Raw genomic sequence first — 21,666 nt, forward strand, 5'->3', positions numbered from 1 at the left:
ACATTTTATGGATAATTAAAGTCAGTCATATATCCACAAACAAAACAAGCTGAAAGTCAGTGATGCTGCTCGGTTTGCAGTCCTGAATATCACAGCACAAGCAGGATTCACTGCACTGTTAATGTTAGCTATGTTATATTGCTGCCTCTGTTCGCTGGTGTCGAGCCAAAGGGACTTTAACGTGTGTTTGAACGAGCTGACGGTTCACTCGTTAAGCTGAAAGAAAGATGCTTTAATCACAGCAGTCACACATGTGTCCACTGTACCATCTGGAACTCTTCTTGTTTAGCACTCGTAATAACACAAACACTAAATCCTCCTTCTCTTGTGCTGTTTTGTAGCAGTGTGTACACCTGAGACTGCCACCTGTCTGTCTGTCCTGCACTCTCTCTCTGTTTCTTTCTCTCTGATCGTGGAATAAAAGTATGAACATGTATTTATAAGTTACACTTGTGTTTGAATCCTGCAGCTTATCACACATTTGATTTCCATGTGTGACAACTGCAAGTGTCCAGAGTGAGGACAGACTGAGGGACCCACTGCTGCACATCATCTGTGAGGCTTTGCATCCCTGATGATCCACCAGGACAAACTCAGCAGTGTGTGAGGAAGAGGAGGAGGAAGAGCCAGCAGCAGCTGACAGATGGAGAGAATAGACAGACTGTTCCCTGTTTGTGAAGGACTGCTAGAAAAGTTTAAAATCACTAATTGTCTGTCCTGAATCAGTCTTATTAGGTAATGTTCAAATAATGTTATCATCCCAGTGTTTTCAGTGTGGGAGAAAGTACTCAGGGCCTTCAAGTTACACACTATGAAAGGCAGCAACAAGTTTAATATTCAGAAACCTAAAGTGTTTATCATAAATGTCCATGTTTGTTTCAGTTCAATGAAGCTTTGAGTATTTTGGATTAGTAGTACTGCTGTGTTTGTTGCATCATATTGCTGTAATTGATAAATATGCTTTATATATCCTGAGGTAAGTTGATCTATAGTGTTACATCATATTCTATAAGGATGTTATGTGTTTGTTTACTTTCTGCTCAGTTTGACCCATTTAGCAGAAGTCAGCCTGTTTAAGGCTCTGATATCTATTCTGTATGACTTAAAGCAGTTATGACATGGTATGATTTTCTCACCCAATAAAGGAATATTTAATATATCAGTCTACTCTTCATTCTATCAGAAACGGTTATCACAGCTCATAAATTTGCTTTTTACACATATATAAGCATTGAGCCAAATTTAGTAATGCCAACATATTAAAAGAACAATATTTGCCTCTTATAATACATCTATAGATACACTGTCAAAGATACTTGTCTTTGAGTGAAGATTTAAGGTAATAGGACATATAAATAAATGCAACTTGAATCTTTACTGAAGCTCAGTATTTGACAAGTTCAAACTCACTGCTGTAATAACTAATCATGATTAATATAATAACTATAATATTGGCCATATTATATTTACATTATCACAGTGAGACTTTAAACTCATGAACAACATGAGCTAATTGTTATTTACTAGCTAATCTTAAATGACTGCTCAGTACAGAAATGAAGCCCAACAATCATGTTTTACAGTCCTGTGGTCTCAGCCTCAGATACTTATTAAATCACACAGAGGTCATATAGAAACGAATGTACAAAATATGTTCTCCTTCATTTCTGTCAAACAAAGCTGTATGAAACATTTCCAGCTTTTAGTGTCATGGTTGCTAGGCAACCTGGGCAGCGCGACAGAGGCTTTAACAAGCCTACAAGCCTCTAACTTAAGGCTGCGTACTTTAAGGCTGCAGAACCTGAATTTGGATACAGCCAGAGTAAGGCAATAGCTGAGGAGTCAGCAAATTAGGAAGAACTAGACCCAGGTAATCAACATCTATGCCCTGCCCGCGATCAGATACCCTTTTGAGAGAATAAGCTGGCCAAAAAATGAGACAGAAGCCAGTGACATCCAAACAAGAAATTTATCTACCATGCATCAAAGGGTTTCAATCCAAATCCAGCACCCTGAGACTTTACACTAAGGAGAAGGAAGTAGGCCGGGGACTAGTGAGTGTCAAAAACATTGTCCAAGATGAAACAACAGGGATCATATGTTGCATATATATATATTAGAGATGGCATGATACCACTTTTTTATGTCCGATACCAATATCATAAATTTGGATATCTCAGATGTCCGATACCAATATGAATCCGATATAGTGTGTTTTAATCAATAAAACTGTTTTTTTAATATCTTGCTGCATTTTGTATAAGTTCATACTCAAGTTTAAATAAACAACAACACTAAAGCTATTCTGTTATACTTGTATGTAAAAAATTCACTGCACCCAAAATATTTCATAGCAATACTGATCAATCTAATATACTCGATCCTTCCTATTCTGGTATTTTAAAGAGTATTAAGCAACCTAACTAATAGACTTGCAAACTCCCAGCAAAAAAAAATAGGGAACCACCCCCCACCCTCCACCTCATGATGCTTAATCGACGTAATCAACTTTGATGCAGTGTGGGGGAAAAAATGCACAGAAATAAATTATTTTTCAAGAATAATTAAATAGATTCAACATCTTTCTTCAACAGAACTGCAGACTGCAGAGATGGTACCTTCCCAAAGGAAAAAGTAGTATAGCTTACTAGGGCAGCGGTCCCCAACCCCCGGGCCTCGGACAGGTACCGGTCCGTGAGTCGTTTGGTACCGGGCCGCGAGAGTTGAGGTTCAGGTGTGAAATGTATAGTTTTCAGGGTTTTTATTGGTTTTCAGCGTTATTTTGTTATAGTTTTTATCGTTTACTCGGTCTTCCTGGGTCTTTTCACGTGTGTTATGAATAAATTGTCTTTTTTTCGGTACCGGTACTAGTTTTATTTTGTTGTATTTATCCGCGACACCTTAAAGGCCGGTCCGTGAAAATATTGTCGGGCATAAACCGGTCGGTGGCGCAAAAAAGGTTGGGGACCGCTGTACTAGCGTATATTAGACTTAACAGTTACCATATACAGTAATGGACTTCTATATATTTTACATAAGATTAAAACATTGGGTGTAAGATTCAGATAATTATTTATTAAAAGCTAGACATTTTAAATGAGAATAAGAAAGAAAAGTATGTTTTTGTGCCCCCTTTTCCCTGTTCATGCCCTATCAGCCCCCCTGGCTACACTTTGCTAGATCCGCCCCTGCACAGTTACCAGCCGTCAGCTACGTAGAAAAAGATCCTGGTGTAGAAAGTAATATTAAATACATTCTAACAACAGCTTATCAAGCTTAAACGTGCTGCTGTTGTTCAGCCGCTGGTTTCCTCTTTCTGGAGCGAAGTGGGCCAAAAACAAACAAGAGAGACGGACTCCGACAGAAAAGCCGATCAGCTGATCATTAATCAGTTTCATGATTGAAGTAGCAGCAAGGAGAGGCAGTCGCTCCATATATCGGTTGTTAAGCTTAACGTGGGAATGCTTTACAAACATTCAGAGATGAACTTACACACTTGCTTTACTTCTCTCTGAGATAACTTCATCCCAGATGAAATGCTGGTTTGGTAGCGAGGCTACAAATACACTCAGCCGCTCTATCACGTGAGCATCTCCAATATCCGATTCAGTATTTTACGTCAGTATTGGACCGATACCGTATCGGTCCGAACTTTTCTTGTCCATCTTCCATTGGTTTTAATTTTGCACTCCAGTATGAACACAAATCCCCCAACCCAAGGATCACCACAACATAACCTAACAGACCTACACCTTAGTTCACAGATTCACTTTGTCTAGGGTTCATTTCTGAGATTTCACACAACCCAGGATTCAAATCATGAATACATAATGGGCTTGGATTTACAACATTATGAATGAAATGTGCTCTATTTGGAAGCAGCCGGCCCCCTCCCCTTTCGATGGGTGTGTGTGAGACTTTAAATCATCAAACTGTAAATTTTAAATTGTTATTGATCCCTTTACCCCTGGTCCTAAAGTGTATATTTATTTTCTTACTCTTCTTATATATATTGTTTGTTTACTTGCACTGCTGTAACAGGAGCCTCGTTGTCTCGTCTCTCTATATACTGGACTGTAGCGGAGATGACAATAAAGTTTACTTTGACTTCAGCAGCTTTGACTTTGACTTTGACTCGGTGCGCCTGAATTTCGGAAAAACATGCAAATTATAAATCTGTATTATAATGTTTGGTGTTTTCGTGTTTGTTGGTTTGTTTTTATTTAGTTTTATTTTGGTTGGTTATTAGATGCTGCTCCAGCCAGCCAGACACTTCCCCGCCGCCCCGCTCTCTCCTCTCTGCGCCGCAAGCAGCAGGCTCACCTCGCAAACGAAGGGCGTCCTTATTCCCAGGAAATGGGCGATAGAAAACCGATCGGTGCCTGTGCCATTCCCAATATGCGCTGGCTGATGTCGGGGCAGCATGAGTACGACCATTCTTTTTTTATTTTTTTTGCCGATGCCCGTGATGCCGCCCCGGGCAACCGCCCGTATCAAAAACCGCTACTGGCTACCGGACCCCTCTCTGTGTGGAGTGGCCAGAGAGAGAGAAGCAGCGTCAAACGACGTAGCAGATACCTCTGCTTACCAATGAACACGTCTGCGCCACGCTGCGCCTATCAGTGCCCACACAGCGGAAATATGTGCGCAACACGTAGCTGTGCTGTCTGGGGAATCATCAACAAGCGGTAAACTTTCAGAGGAAGTGAACTACTGACGGTTACGCAGAGAAGAAAACAGCGATGTCTGAGTCAGACGAGGAGCGTGGTACTTTCCGCACCAGCAAGAACACTGAGGGGGCAAATACGACTCCTAATAGCCCCAAGGGGGTTACGGTGACACTACCTTGCTTCTCTTGTTGTCCCAAAATATGCAGCCCAAACGGTCACGCCATCTTCTCTTTTTTTTGTTTTTTGTTTTTTGGTTGTGCAATAGTTGGTAGTATTTGGTTAGGGGTATGGTTATGTGAAAGTAAAGGTCAGGTTGCCCCGTCGGACGACGAGGACCCTAATTGCCGTTTCTCAAAAGCTGCAGTGGCCGCAGACTCCGAGAATTGTTCGGAGATTGGAAAGTGAGTAACATTTGAAACTTCTGATACATTTTTTTTTCACATTACACATACGATTATGCACTGATCCAAATGCAAACGCTAAAAAATCTCCAAGAACTGCGAACATATGGGCTCAAATTGTGGTCATAAATATTTTGTACTTGTAAATCAGGATTTGTATGTGTAAAAAGAATTTGTGTGTGCCTTAGTGATGTGTCAGTTGTGAACGAAATGGCTCTTAGAGCCGGGTCTTTGACGTGAACGACGCAAGCCGGCTCCTTATCGCGAGCCTCCCAGTCCTACTGCCAGTTTCTGGAAGACACCTTCTTCAAGCAGTGGTACAGGAAGAAGTCTGCATCCTTTAAGAAAAACATGATTTTCATGCAGGACAATGCTCCATCACACGAGTCCAAGTACTCCACAGCGTGGCTGGCAAGAAAGGGTATAAAAGAAGAAAAACTAATGACATAATGACATGGCCACCTTTTTCTTTCTCTCACCCTCTCTCCCTCTTGCACTTTTTTTTTGCTTCATTCCGCATTTGAGCTTTGCGCTGGGATGAGGGGGGAGGGGCGGTAGTTACACTGGCAGTAGCACAGGAACAGAGCAGGAGGGAGAGAGAGAGAAAGAGAGCCAGGGACAACAACGTCAGATTAGAAAGGTATAGTAATCATCCACAACTATTTTCAGTTGCGGATGATAAAGGATTCAGAAAGTTTATTCATGCAGGTCCATATGACAGAGAGTATGCATGTTCTTTTTGTTCTGTCATGACAATTTAATTGTGGGACATTACAATTTTGATGAAGATTAAAATTAAATTAATTGTGCACACATGATAACAATAACACTAAAGTGATAACGATGAACTCTTTCAGGGACATTCTTCGGAAAAATGGCTCTGCAGTAGATGCTGCCATTGCTGCGCTGCTGTGCACCTCCATCATGAACCCACAGTGCATGGGGATTGGAGGCGGGGTCATATTCACTGTGATGGACAGCTCCGGTAACAAGACACCCTCGCTACTCTTTGCTCAGCTCTGCTGTGGATTAATGTAGTAATATGTCATCTTTTCAAAGGTAAAGTGAAAATCATCACCTCCAGAGAGACTGTCCCCAGCAACGTGAACTCTGACCTGCTTAAGTCGTGTCCTAACACCACAGAGTGGACCGTGGAGTGGCCGCAAGGTGGGCTGTTTATCTGGCATAATGCTAATATTTATAAGGTTTTAGTCTAATCTGCTCTTGGACTCACCTTTATGACACAGCTAATTTATTCTGTACAGGTCACTGCTAATGCACACTGTGAGTCATTCCTCATTCAGCTTTCCTCAAAAAGGAAAACTGGGATAATATAAAAAGAAAAGAAAAAAGATAAAGCAAACCACTACAGAGGGTTTGGCTGTCAGCAGATATTAAAGACAATGAGTCGGTGTCGTATATGACACTATCAGAATAATCTAGCATAAACACCATGAAATACATGCTCCTTAGTTTCAGAAACAACCAGAGAGATTGAAGTAGTCAGGTTTTTCTCCAAACTGGTCTTAACAGGTCTTTCTCCAAATGATACACAAGATGTAACACAAAGGTTTTAAAGGTGTAGTCAGTTATCTGTAGAGATATATTTTAAATTCTGCACCTTAATCTGCAAGTCAAACTCAAGATATGAAGGATCATACCTTTGTTTTATCACCTGAGAGGGTTCTTGTCATCAAAGAAGCGGAGGAAAGAGACAGCATGATTGGTGTCTTGTTAAAATGTCATCCTCCTCCTCACCTCTAACCTCATCTACTGAACTAAAGTCAAGACTCTAATACACTAAAGAGTGCACAACTATTCTTATTTAATTATTGAAAATAATAATTATTGGAAAAAAATAATAATAATAAAGTCAGCAACAAAAACCTAAATGATCTTATACCTCTTCAAAGAAATATATAACAAGACCAGAGAAATTCAAATACTGGGTCAAAAAACCCACATTTTTTGTTTGCCAAAGGATAGCTGCTCCACAGTCCTGGGTCCTTTTTGTCATATCTGTCATTTCATGATGCACTCGATGTGTTTTTTCTTGGTCAAAGGTTTGAACTGCAGGCAGGCCATTTTAACACCCAGGTACTTCTTCTGTGAAGCCATGCTATTGTAATAGATGCAGCATGTGGTTTAGCGTGGTCTTGCTGAAATAGATGTCAACTCGATGGCAGCACAAGTTGCCTGTGTACACCTTTCAGCACTGGTGCATTGCCAGATGTGCAAGCAGCCAATTCTATAGGCAGTAAAATAATTACATACCTTCAGAGGTTTTGAATTGAGTGTTGATAACAAGCTGCAAAAACAGCAGCACTTAACAACGTTAAAGCCCTTTACTCTTTAGCCCAGAATGCAGGATCCACATTTTCTAAAAAAAAATTTGATTTGTCTGACATTAGAACAGTTCTCCACTTTGCCTCAGTCCTTGTTGAATGAGCTTTGGCCCATTCAACATGTTTATGTTTAAAATGCAACACCGCCACCTAGGGGAATTTCCAATATTAAAATGCATTTATTAAATGCATTTGTTAAAAGACAAAAAAGGATTAATAAGCAATTGCAGCCCAGAGAATAATGAAAGGTGACTGTGGTACAGCCAACTCTAATAGACTCTAATCGAGTCTGCAGAGAATGTCCACACATAAGGTCTTCATACAGTATTAGTCCTTTATTTTATCCAGGTAAAAAATCTCATTGAGATTAAAAATTTCATTTCCAAGAGAGCCATGGCATCATGGCAACAAAAGTCAAAATAGACGTACCACATAAGTATATAACATTTAAAAAAATACAATATCCCGTACAAACATGTGAGAAATATACAATAACAGATCTAATTAAGAGCGACATTAAATACAATGACACTGAGTAAAAGAGTTATTCTCTCGTTCCTTTAAGACAGACTTAAACTCCCCCAAGGTAACCAATTCTGATCATTTCAGTTCCTCCTGCAGATTATTCCAGGAAGCAGGGGCAGCGTAATTAAAAGCCTTTTTCTCCAATTCTGTTCTGATTTTTGGGCCAATCAATTGTATGATATTGTGCGAATGAAGGCTGTATTGGTTGTGGTTTTTACACATATAAACACATAAATAAGATGGAACCAGCCCAAGGAGAGGTTTATAGATAAACATCAACCAATGGGAGAGTCTACAAATATGGAAAGATGGACATTTAGCAGCAGCATACAAAGAACAATGATGTACACAATTTCCATAACCAGTAATAAAAAGTAAAGCACAATGGTACACAGTATCCAACCTCTTTAGGTAGTCAGCAGGTGCATTAAAAAATAAAAAGCAGGTCACCAAAATCCATTAAAGGTAAAGAAGTTGCATGAATCAAGTGTTTTCTCACTTGGAGGGAGAAACAGGATTGATTTCTAAAAAAGAAACTTAGTTTTAGTTTTAACTTCGACACAAGCCTTTGAATTTGAGTTTTAAATGACAAATTCTGATCTATAATGATCCCTAGATACTTGTAAGATGTGACCATTTCAATTTCAGTTCCTTGAATTGTTGTAATCTTAGGAGATGTAGCTAACAACTCTTTGCCATTTGAGGATAACACGAACTTGTATTTCTATCGATTTAACACCAACTTAAGTTGGGTTAAATGGGACTGAAAAACATCAAAGGCAGACTGCAGAAATTGCAGGGTTGGTGAAGGAGATGAACAATAGATAATTGTATCATCTGCATAAAGATGAAATGCAGCATTTGACAAATTATCACAAAGGTTGTTTATGTAAAGAGAAAAGAACAATGGCTCTAATATGGAGCCCTGTGGAACTTCTTTGGATACTTGGATACTGGGAGAAAAGAGGAAGTTTGCAGTCCATTGAATCAATGATGTCATTAACCACTTAAATAGCAGCAGTTATTGTGCTGTGTTGTTTTCTGAATCCTGACTGATGTTGGAAAGAACTGAATTTTTGTCAAAAAAGTCTTTCAGTTGTTCACTAATGAACAGCTAAACTCTGAATCTAGAACTTTTGCTAGAACACACAATTTAGATATGGGCCTGTAGTTATTAACATCTGAAGGATCACCTCTTTTCAGCAAAGGGAGAACACAGGCAGATTTCTGTATTACAGGGATCTCACTTTTGAGAGGCTAAGATTAAAAATGTAAGTTAGTGGTTCTGCTATAAAATCTGCAGCCAACTTAAGACAATAAGGATCAAGTTGATCTGGTCCTGCAGATTTATTTAGATCCAACAGATTTAAAGCCCTGTGGACCTCAAAAACATTTAGTGGAGAAAAACTGAAGGGTTGGACCAAAGATTCAGTTTGAGTGGTTGCAGAGAGAGCCTCCTGTTGATTAAGCTGTTTTAAATCTGGATATAAAGATTCAAATAGAGATCCTGAAGAATGAAAAAGCTCATTAAAGCAGTTTAGAATATCACATTTCTCCATTAAGGTGCAGGAGTCTTTTACGACAAAGGCTGGCATCTCATTTGTAGTTATGTCTCCATAAGAAGATTTTATTATTTTCCAGAATTTCTTAGGATCGTTCAGATGTTTAGTAGTTTTTGAAAGATAGAATTCTGATTTGGCCTTTTAAATTAAGGAAGTTGAACGGTTTCTGAGCTGTCTAAAAATCAGCCAGTCCGCTTCAGATTTGGTTTTTCTGGCATCCCTTTTTTTGAGTAGACTGGAGAGCTGATGTCATGGTCTGGCTGGCAGACCGTGGGGATGTGGGGAAAGGAGGACCCAAAACGCAGACTCTGCGATGCAAACAGTGCTCTTTATTTACAGTGAAAAGCTGTAAACACAATAACTCCCCGTTGCTCCCTTGAACCCCGTGTGCATGCTTCCCTCCGACGTCTGTGTTCGTGCTCCCTGCTGTTGTGTTTCCGCACACCCCGTGCGTGCTGCCTTTCTGGACCACTCTTCCTCCTGCAGGGAAACCATAGAAGCAGCCGTCAACACTAACCCTCGGCAGGTATATACGAACAGCACTGACATATACTGACACACACTAACTTGGTACGATAACTCAATGATCCCACGCCAGTGGGAGCTCCAACATTCTCCTAAGTAGCTCCCCCGACGAGCCCTGGGCCCTATTTCAGGAAGCCGGTTTAGTGCAAACTCTGAGTAAGTATACCCTGAGTTAACGAAAACTCTGGGTTTTCGGTTTCACAAAGCGAGTTTAGATTAATTAACCCTAACCCTAAGACAACCAGTCCCAGTTGAAATCTCCAGCCAGCACAATTTCATTAAAATCTAAAGTAGATCGTTTTTCACTAAGTGAAACTAAAGCCTCACTACTAGCTGAGGGGGGTCTATAACAGCCCACAATGGTAATAAAATAGCCCTTCAAAAGTTAGAGCTTGAGGGCAAGAAGTTCAAACTGTTTACAAACAGATACTGATGATTGGACAGTAACATGGAATTTGTTTTTTACGTAAATTGCAACACCGCCACCCTTTCTGGTGCGGTCGCAACGGAAAAGATTATAGCGCGTTATTGCAATGTCTTTGTCAGTAACCGATTTTGTAAGCCACTTTGCTGATAATGTAAGAATATCAGTATATAACTCTTTCATCCAAATTTTCATGAAATCAAGTTTGGGAAGAAGACTTCTGACATTTAAATGAGTGATACCAAGACCCGTTCAAGCTTTAAAATCACAAGGAGTACTCAAGCATTTGCAATCTGGACCAGGATTAGGTTGTATTTCCAGATAAAAGAAGCAGAAGAACAAAAACATTTTCTTTTCACAGATTTTTTTTGTAGTTTAACAGACTGATTTCTCTTACAGCTCAATCTCTTTGGGTGGTGAGAGAATTGGGAAATAAACCAGTGATATGGAATAAATAAATCAGTTAAATCAGATGGAATGAGATCTCTGCTGATGATCACATTTGAGAAGCTTCTAAAAGATGTAAAATCCCACCTTGTTCCCTTTGAGAGGAGTAAGAAGTATGATTTCCCTTGTTCTGCAGACTGTTCCTGCACCTCATGTAGACAAAAAGCTGTCAATAAAATCAATAAAGGAAAAAAGGCTACTGAGGATAACATGCTGACTAACAGGGAAAAAAAAGGTAGACCCAGTCGACCTGTGGTAGAGCCTGGTTGTGGCCAGATATAGATATAATCGTCGCATTAAACAGCTTCTAAGAGCAAGATCAGTTACTGAATGGGCTGTTCAACAATAGACAGCTTGCCAGAATGCTGTCCCATCTTTCCCATTTTCTGGTCTTCAATTAATGTTAATTCCTCCCCAGGACAAATCTTAACTCTCCTCACAAGTCCATCTTTATCAGTCATTGTTTCTAATTTGGCTAATCTCCACTCGTTCCCTGGCAGATTATCTGTCTGTGGAGGTGAAGCTGGAAATGTTGTGAGATGCTAAAGTGGGGCCAGAGACACAGGCTGCTGTGGATGCACATGTCCCTGTCCCATATGTTCCTGTCAGCAGAGTACAAATGACCTTCATGCATTACTCCCTGATTGTCTATAGTGTGTTGACTTTGAAGGGAAGCTGTGGATCCATATGTAGAATCAGCATAGTCTCTGTTAAGAAGCGTCTTTTGACAGCATTTGAGTATGGGATGGACAGCAATAAGAACTGGGAGTAGTTGGAGCAGTTCACTTGTGGCAGACATTAAAAAATAAAGAAATTAGACATTAGAATATGTGTGAGAAAGATGAATCAAGGAAAGAAAGGGGGCTACAGACACTATTTATTTATGGGGCCCAGAGTTCTGTGCTACACTCCTGCACACAGGCTGCATAAACAGTAAGAAAAGTAAATATAAGATATGCTAAATGCTTCTTTGAGCCAGAAATAGTGTAAATATAGTGAAATAAACTTAAAATAACTGTAAGATGCAAAATGTTATCTCTAACATAATCAGTTACAAACAGACACACATTTCCCTCTGAAATGGAGCAGAATAGAATAGAGTATTTACAAAGCACAAAATTATAACAGACATCATCTCAGATCATTAAAGGTCAGGACCTTACAGTTTACTCAAAACACGAGCAAATGTATGTGGGACTTTCCAGCACTGACTATCCATTATCTATCTAACCAGATAGCAGATGGATTGGGGTTCCTGGGGAAATTCGAGGTTATGAAGCGGCACACCGGCTTTATGGGAAGTTGCCGTGGGCCGACCTCTTTCAGCCGACCATCAAATTAGCCAGAGAAGGATTCCCTATTCCTTACTACCAAGGTCAACACATCCCACGCATTGGCAACACGTCACTACGGTATGAAATACACCCACAATGTGATTTCAAAAATACAAAGAGCAAACAATGAATGTTTCAGCTTTATTTCACTGTCTTTGTCTTTCAGGAAGTTATATTTAGATAAAAATGGGAACCTGCTTAAGACCGGTGATACTGTGAAATTTGAGAAACTGGCTGACACTTTGGAGATGATCGCAAACGAGGGACCAGATGTGTTTTACAACGGAACAATAGCAAAGAATTTAATCAGTGACATTCAGGATGCAGGTATTATCAGACGGGTTTCATCCTGCTCTCTTTCTGACCGTTTTCTATGTCTGCCAGGCACAATGATCTAATTACAAATTACAAAAATCTATTGGTTTTGGAAAACTGTAACATGATCCCTCACAGGCTACACTGTGATCTGTCTCGATCCATTCAAAGTCTTGATTATGAAATTCATTGTGTTCATTTGTACTCAGCAGAATCATTTGTTTCACTGTTCTTGCTCAGGAGGAAAACTTACACGGAAGGACTTGGAATTGTATGAAGCTAAAGTGACTGATGCGTGGAATATTTCTTTGGGAGAGTATAAGCTGTACTTCCCTCCGCCCCCTGCAGGAGGAGCCATCCTCAGCCTCATCCTCAACATCATGAAAGGTTCCTGATTGTTGCTTCTAGCATGTAGAGTTTGATTCATATAGGAAAATGATCCTTATCAATCTTTACAAATGTGATACACTAAGAATTGATGTTTTCAATCCAAAAAAAATTTTTTTTAAAAATATTTTTAGGATACAAAATGGAATCAGAACCTAAGACGACTGATGAAAAGATTTTGTTTTATCACCGTTATATTGAAGCTTTAAAATTTGCCAATGAATTAAAGACAAATATCAGCGATCCAAACTTCAGCTCAGATGAAGTAAGTATCTGAAAATCCTACAGATTTGCACCTGCTTTGTTGCATAAAGAATGATTCTATTTAAGTGACTAAACAATTAAAAGTAACAATACCACATCACAAAACACAAAACAAACCACCCCTTGCCTGCAGCTCATCCACAAACTACACCCCACCACAGTCAGTTTATGCACACTGATAATGAGTTGAGGTTTTTTTGTAATATCTCTGAGTTTTGCACAGTTGGACTTTAGGTTAATTTGCTGGGGTGAGATTGTGACTTTGTGTTAACAAAGTGCTTTTACAGAAGTGTTCACCTTTGTTAATGATCAATCAGGGGCATTTGATTATCAGTACCTGGCTGCTACTTACAATTAAAGTTCTTATAGAAGCACTAAGGGTGTAGAAAACCAGTAGAGTGCTGTAAGAATTTCTTTGAGTCTCAGCATTTTCATTTCAGCATCATTCTGAGCAGTGATGTAGCTTTTAAAACATATACATATAAATACAAGTTTTAAAAGCACATAAACCTAAATTGGCTTAATATTTGTCTTTAATTTAGTATGTATATATTATTGTTATTATTATCTTAGTATTTAAATATAAGTATAATTTTGTGTAATGTGATGTTTTCAGATACTCTGTAGTTCACACAGATGACTGAATTTCAGAGACTCTATCTTTGGCAGTCATATGTTGAGCTTGATCACTAACCAATATTATAACCTCTAGTATTCATTCATTCATTCATCTTACATCAGTGATGGATCAATGATCAAAATTCTGTTAACATTTGGCTCCAATTTTATAAATTTCTTGACAGCAATGTATTTTCTGTAATGTATTTAGTTTTATTAATTCATTTTATTAATTCTCTGTATTTCACACAGATGGCAAAGAAACTGACACAGGATAGCTTTGCAGACAGCAAACGAAGCTTGATCAGCAGCGACAAGACTCGTGATCCTGGCATCAACTTGTATCTGGACAGCATCGGCACCACACATGTATCTGTGCTGGCTGAAGATGGATCTGCTGTGTCTGTCACCAGCAGCATCAACGACGAGTCAGTACCTGCATCATTCTGTTTCACTGCTAGAAACCAGCTATCAGATATTTTTCTTTCTTGAAACTGAAGATTTAAGAGATTATGGAGGAACTTATTTTTAGACTATTTCTATACTACAAAGAGTGTCTTGGCTTTGTAGTTAATTTAGTTTTTTTGTTTACAGATTCGGCTCCGGGGTCCTCTCTCCAAGCACTGGAATCATTCTCAACAACCAGCTGTCTGACTTCTGTGGTAGAGCTGATAGCTTATCTCCTGGTAAGAGATCAGTAGGATGCTTTTTACATTTATTATTTATGAAATACAAGTAATCAGACGAGGAAGGTGGATTATTTCAAAACTAATACCACAAAGAGTTAAATTTTTTTCCTGAAATTATTTTCCTGACAGGACATATTTCTTTAAGTAATTTCTATTAATGGCAAAATAGTGCCATTGAGGAAATGAGAGGAGAAAATGGCATTTCATAATTCATTGTGATGCATAATATTTTGTTGATCATGGAAAAACTAAACTTGTTGATCATTTCCACGATGTTTTGCCAAACTGAAACACATCATGTGAATTTGGACTAAAATTGCATTTTCTGTTTAATACCATAGCCTGCTAAAATGTTTGAATGTTCAAGAACAGGCACAGTTTTACTACTGCTGTAGTAAAATCTGTTTCCATGTCAACGTGTTGTTGTGTGAAGTTTTTCCTTCACACTGTCACCAAGTACTTGCTCATAAGGGGCTCTTCTTATTGTTGGGGGTTTCTCTCTACTGAAGTGGGTTAACCTTATGATATAAATGTACCATTGTGATTTGACGGTATATGGATATTTATATTCATTTAAAATTATATAGAGGACAGCACACTGGCACGGTGTTGCCTTATAGCATAGGTGTCAAACTCTGGCCCGCGGGCCAAATTTGGCCCGGAGCCTAATTACATTTGGCCCGCAAAGCCATACCAAATTACTATTAGAGCTGGCCTACTGGTATTATACAGCTAATAGATATATTGTTTAGTATTAAGCTTTGTTTGTTCCATATTCAGTTTTTCAGCAAAACGTGTTTGAGTCCATAAGAAAAGATTCATTCTTATATCTGGAGGAATAAATATATTTCAATAAATATTAATGTTAGCCCGCGACTTTGTTCCAGTTTTGAATTTTGGCCCACTGTGTATTTGAGTTTGACACCCCTGCCTTATAGCAAGAAGGCCCTGAGTTTGATCCCACTTGTGTGGAGCTTGCATGTTCTCCCCATGTTTGTGTGAGTTCTCTCTGGGTACTGCAGCATCCTCCCACAGTCCAAAGACATGCAGTTAGTAGGGTTAGGCTAATTGGTGAATCTAAATTGCCCATAGGTGTGAATGCGAGTGTCTCTCTGTGTTAGCGCTGCATCCGGCTAGCGACCTGACCTCGGTTTACCCTGCCTCTCGCCCTATGGTAGCTAGGATTGGCTCCACCACCCCTGCAACCCTGAGAAGGATAAGCTGAAGATAATCGATGGATGAATCTATATATAGATCTATAATATTGATTCAAGTGTGTTCAAGGTTCTGTATAATTCAGTTTGGACATAGCATCATTCAAACATTAATCTAACACACTGACAGAGTCTCAGTAATAGCTGCACTTTGAAAGACATTTCACTTTAGTTTGATACAGATTCAGTAGAGATAACTCACTTGTTGTGTGTGCACTTTCATCATTTGTTGATAAGCATGGGCGGATGCAATTCTAAACTTGTTTGTAGAGCACAGGTGTCGAACTCCAGGCTTTGAGGGCCAGTGTCCTGCAGATTTTACATGTGTCCTTGATCAAACACAGATAAATTACCTCCTCAGCGGCTGTATCCCAATTCAGGGTCTGCAGCCTTAAAGTACGCAGCCTTAACGGTCCACAAGGGCCGCGTAATCAAAGACCGCTGAGGCCGGAAGTGCGAGGCTTGTGAAATGGGACGGTCTAGCCTCCGTCGCGCTGTCCAGGTTGCCTAGCAACCATGATACTAACAGCTGGAAACGTTTCATACAGCTTTGTTTGACAGGAATGAAGGAGAAACCTTTTTGTTCATTTGTTTGTTTGTTTCTACATGAGCTTTGATCATTCTCTGTAAGATTAAGGTCAACCATTGAACGGCGTATATTTTAAAGTAAAGGCTTTAAAACCAAGTTAGCACAAACGTCACTAATGTCACATAACTTTGCCGACATGTGGCCAACAGTAATGTTTAATGTTCTTCGTTATTAAACATTTGCACATAAATAAGTGACATAATATTCAGTACTTACTTAAAGTTTACTCTTCGGGCGCCCCTCATCCGCCGTTTTTTTTTTTTTTTTTTGGCAAAATTATCGACACCCACCGCCATGCTATGCATTATGGGATATGTTGGGCCACGAAGTCTACACTGCCACATCCTTAAAATTCAGGGAAATGAAGGACGCATTTGAGGGCAGCATTTCGAGCAGCCTTTGAATTGGGACAGCCTTCGTCGCGTCGCTGTGACGTAATCTGTTGGGTCTAAACTCAGACCCTGCTGTATCCAGGACTTATTCCCGTGAAAGAAAAACAAGGCAACAGCGATCAATCGATTTACTTGCAAGGGAGGCCTCGTCGGTATCTCAGAAACGCACTTCGAATCTCCTTACGAGTGACCCCGACGATGGCCTCCTCTCGCTGCCTTTTATTGAAAACGTTCACACAATAAACAATAGTTTACAAACACCTCCCCTCATAACCCCCCTTGGTTACAAAGACAAGGCACTGTATGTGTGTGTTCTCCTGCTGACCAAAAAGGGTCATAAAAGCATAAAAGCAGGAGCAACATCCTTGGTCATAAAGAGGGTAGTCTCCCCCACACCCAATTCATGGTTCACCCTAGATAACAAAGTGAAGCCATACAAAGGGGAGGAAGTTTACCAACATCAAACAGACCTTCACAAGGATGTGCCTGTGATAAAACACTACAGCCCCCACCCAGAACCTCGAGAATCTGGGGAGGGGGGAAGAAATAATTTCTTTCATCACAGAGTTAAAACAATGTAGAGATGGTAAGCATAAAAATGACAAACATTTAACAATTCACTTTAACATAATCGGCCTTAAAATGCGGCCTTTAAGGCTGCAGACCCTGAATTGGGATACAGCCAACATGTCTTGGAGTTCTCCAGAAGCCTGGTAATGAACTAATCATTTGATTCAGGTGTGTTCACCCAGAGTCTTATCTAAAACCTGCAGGACACTGGCCTTCGAGGCCGGGAGTTTGACACCCCTGTTGTAGAGTATAAAAAATTCAGGTATGAAAATACTGCATGAAAATACAGTCACTGATTCGTGTATGAAACATTTGTGTAAATGATTTATGCACAGATATGTGTGTACAGACTGATTTCTGTTTTCTAGTTTTGTCATTCAAGGTCTTTGTTGTATTTCTCAGGGGAGCGGCCTCCCTCCAATATGGCCCCTTCTGTGCTGAAGTCTCCGTCGAAGACGCTGGTGATTGGAGGGTCTGGTTCTGAAACGATTCCACCGGCTGTGGCCTCGGTATGTATGCATGGTACACACAAAGGTGCCGTTACATATTAAATAAAATAAATTGATGTGGACTGATGCTGGTCTTTGCTGTTAAAGCTTGCATCATAGCAACAAGATTCTTCACCCTAATTTATCCTGTAATCATCACTTTCTCATCTCATTTTTTTTTCTCTCCAAGGCGCTCATGAACCACCTTTGGTTTGGAAAGAGCCTTAAGGAGGCAATTATTACGCCTGTTGTTCTTGTAGACTCTAAAAGTGAAGTAAAACCTGAACCCAAGCTTGAAAAGGTAATTTATTCAATGTATTTAAATGATAAATTAATAAGTTCTACTTCTCTTGTTCCATCTGAGTCTCTCTCCTCTTTGCCCTGCAGGATGTAGTTGATGGTCTTGAAGCTCTGGGACATAAAATAGCAAAATTCTACAACACAGTTAACGCTGTGGAAAAGGCGGGCAGCTGTATCTCTGCATGGTCTGATGAAAGGAAAAAAGGCAAAGCAGCTGGTTACTGAGACCAAGAGTCAGTGATGTCAGTTATACAGCATGGTCTTAAGGTTATGGACACTGCTGTAGCTACAACATTGGTAAATCTATATTCGTCTGTTAACTGATAGATCATTCATGCTTTGCTCATGTGTATAAAAAGTTTGTAATATTGAAAACATAATGCAACGATCAGATCAGTTAAATCCCAAATTTCATGCAAAAATGTGCAAAGATAGCACTGTAAAAACTAGAAATGTAATTTTTAAAAAAAGTAGGGATTGCTGTTGATCTCCGCCTCAATTTTTTTACAATCAATATGACCTTCTAAATATTTGTTTATTTTGGGTTTTGATGCATATAGAATTGACTAAACAAGGAAACAGCTTTCAGGTCAAAATTTGAAACCCATGCCTGTTTCTTTGACCTGCATTCTTTCTAAAAAGCAGGCCAGCAGGTTGAGACTGACTGCAGAAATCTTTGGTTATAGTAAACAATTCATATTTTCAAGTCTCATCAAATTCATGTTTACTTTGTAGATTTTAGCCCACTGGATAGTCCAGAAGGGAGATAAAGTAGGGTACACTTTAGGGCAGCCCTAAGTTATCTATCAATTGATTTGTAGTTTAACCCCCCAGCCCCCACCCAATGTTTTTTATTATTATGTTTTTATATTTAGTTTTCATATTAAGATTTTGAGCTTCATTAATCCTGCTATGTTTTTGCTCTTATAAAGTGTGGGTAATTCTGCTGATGTGCTCAGGGTAAAAGTTAATCTGACAAGCAGTTTGTGAGGCAGGTTTTCTTTTTACCTCAGTATCTGTCTGAGCTCCTGTCTGTTTATGATTAATAAAGTATTCTGATTCTGATTGTTTCAGGATGACCTGCCATTATTCAATGACACATCTGCTTACCTGTATCTTTTGCTCGTTTCTCCTCCTCTTCTTTTCTCTTTTTTCTAAACTGAGGACCTGATGGCTTTGAACTTTTCTTGTCCATCTTCCATTGGTTTTAATTTTGCACTCCAATATGAACACCCTTCCCCCAACCCAAGGATCACCACAACATGATCTAACACACCTACACCTTAGTTCACAGATTCACTTTGTCTAGGGTGCATTTCTGAGATTTCACACAACCCAGGATTCAAATCATGAATACATAATGGGCTTGGATTTACAACATTATAAATGAAATGTGCTCTATTTGGAAGCAGCCGGCCCCTCCCCTTTCGACGGCTTGTGTGTGAGACTTTAAATCATCAAACTATAAATTTTAAACTGTACATTTGTTTTCTTACTCTTCTTATATATATTGTTTGTTTACTTGCACTGCTGTAACTGGAGCATTGTCGTCTCGTCTCTCTATATACTGGACTGTATGTAGCGGAGATGACAATAAAGTTTACTTTGACTTCAGCAGCGAGCAGGCGCAAATTATAAATCTGTATCATGATGTCTGGTGTGTTTGTGTTTGTTGGTTTTTTATTTTGTTTTACTTTGCGAGATGGTTATTAGATGCTGCTCCAGCCGGTCAGAAAATCCCCCGCCGCCCCGCCCTCTCCTCTCTGCGCCGCAAGCAGCAGGCGCACCTCGCAAACGAAGGGCGCCCTTACTCCCAGCAAATGGGCGATAGAAAACCGATCGGTGCCTGTACCATTCCCAATATGCGCTGGCTGACGTCGGGGCAGCATGAGTACGAGAATTTTTATTTTTTTTTGCCGATGCCCGTGATGCCGCCCCCCACCACGATGCCGCCCCGGGCAACTGCCCGTGTCGCTCCTTATCTAAAACCGCTACTGATTGTAACTGACTGTAAAAAGTCAGCACAACGAAAATAAACAACATCTAAACTTGGATTATATCTGACCCAGATAGACTGCAGTTCATAACTTCTTACCTGAAGTTCAGTTCACCGCCTTGGGTCTCTCCTCCTCCTGTATATCCTGAGTTATTTTTACACATCGACCAGCATCTGGCCAATCCACCACCTTTCATTGTTTATACCGTTACAAAAAAAAAAAAAAAAAAATCATCGGCCCATAAAAATTAAATATCACATCGGCCCACCGGGCAAATAAATGCCCGCTGGCCAGTCCAGCTATGGTCGTGCTATCAGTTAACCCAGCCGTGGCATGTGTGCCCAGGCTTGCCGACCCCTGTAGTAGAGCAATCTCAAGATGATGGGCCGAGGAGGATCACTTTGTTTGGGACGTTGGCGATTCACTCGTCGATACACGTTGTGCTCGATCGATAAGTAGCTTCTCCTGGAGAGGTAGCGCCTCCGCCAAAAGTTGTGAAACAAACTCCCTCTGTGCCCTCTGGTATTCCCGCGATTCTTACATTATTCCTCCTGGAGCGTGCCTCAAGATCTTCACATTTCTCATCTAACTTCTTTAACTCTGTAGACAAACGCTCCACAGTGGCCTTGAGAGTGGCGATGGTGTCAGAGTGGTTTGAGGCACAGGCCTGCAGTTCAGTTAAAGTGTTATCATGCCTGGCCACATCGCTTTTTATGTCCGAAATTGAGGCCTGGATGCTCTGGTTCAAGGATGATATCTCGCCTCTTATGGTGGTAGAAATCTCTAATCTGCGAGTGTCCAGTGTAGCGCACAATTCAGACTTGATGGAATTTATCTCTGAACGTAAGCTAGTTATAGCGGTTAGTAACGCTTTATTCGACGGCTCGCATTCATCCTTTTCCAGTGCAGGCGGGGAGGCGCACCAGACCAGAGTCTGAAGAGGCTTCGAGGCCTACATCGCTCGCGTCGTTCTTCTTAAGTTTGGGCTTCACCATTGTCGAGAGGCTCCAAGAAATATATCCACAGTAATCAATGGAAATGTGCTATATAAATAAATTTGACCTTGAACTTTTTAGTTGTTTTATGTGTTTTACTGATAGGAATAGATAACCTGGACTTAAACTGGATATGTTTTGTTTTGAAACTGTCAGCTTTGTGTACAATAAATTCTTTTCTTCAGTTTTTAATGTCTGCCTTGTTTTTATTGTTGGATTGCATCCAAATTTCCCTTATGGAAATCACAAGTCGGAAACTACGGAGCCCCGCAGGGGACATGGGAGAAAAAAAAATTAAGACGGACTTTTGCGAGATCTCGCAAAACTTTTGCGAGATCTCGCAAAACAAACTCCGGCGAGATCTCGCAAAACTTTTAGCCGCATTCTTCGGACGCCGGCTCGAAGCCAACCGGGAGGTCGAGGCACGATGTGCCAGGAAAGCGGTGTTCCACCCGGCTGTAGTAGGTCTCGACCTACTACAGCCTTTTAGAATGCGGCTAAAAGTTTTGCGAGATCCCGAGTTTGTTTTGCGAGATCTCGCAAAAGTCCGTCTTAATTTTTTTTTCTCCCATGTCCCCTGCGGGGCTCCGTAGGAAACTTTATGAAGCGGCAGAA

At 40.1% G+C, this 21,666-nt stretch overlaps 1 protein-coding gene across 1 annotated transcript; it reads left to right on the forward strand.

Annotated features, from left to right (window-relative positions):
- The first annotated feature begins 4,315 nt into the window (after positions 1-4,315).
- Positions 4,316-19,710, forward strand: LOC112433072 (glutathione hydrolase 5 proenzyme-like). Its single transcript, XM_076890598.1, has 12 exons — positions 4,316-5,071; positions 5,929-6,056; positions 6,131-6,238; positions 12,134-12,311; positions 12,400-12,560; positions 12,789-12,935; positions 13,070-13,200; positions 14,070-14,245; positions 14,412-14,503; positions 17,674-17,780; positions 17,950-18,060; positions 18,147-19,710. Exons 1-12 carry the CDS (start codon positions 4,743-4,745, stop codon positions 18,282-18,284), a joined length of 1,806 nt encoding a protein of 601 aa, XP_076746713.1. The 5' UTR covers positions 4,316-4,742; the 3' UTR covers positions 18,285-19,710.
- Positions 19,711-21,666: the final 1,956 nt, after the last annotated feature.

The sequence above is a fragment of the Maylandia zebra genome, linkage group LG12 (genome assembly GCF_041146795.1).
Source record: "Maylandia zebra isolate NMK-2024a linkage group LG12, Mzebra_GT3a, whole genome shotgun sequence".
NCBI lineage: Eukaryota > Metazoa > Chordata > Actinopteri > Cichliformes > Cichlidae > Maylandia > Maylandia zebra.

Bases quoted from the DNA above. Each gene is read 5' to 3' on its own strand.
- LOC112433072 (XM_076890598.1), top strand. From the start codon at position 4,743: ATGTCTGAGTCAGACGAGGAGCGTGGTACTTTCCGCACCAGCAAGAAC. The intron at 6,239-12,133 runs GTGGGCTGTTTA...CTATCTAACCAG, and splicing joins GACCGTGGAGTGGCCGCAAG to ATAGCAGATGGATTGGGGTT. The intron at 14,246-14,411 runs GTCAGTACCTGC...TTTTGTTTACAG, and splicing joins ACCAGCAGCATCAACGACGA to ATTCGGCTCCGGGGTCCTCT.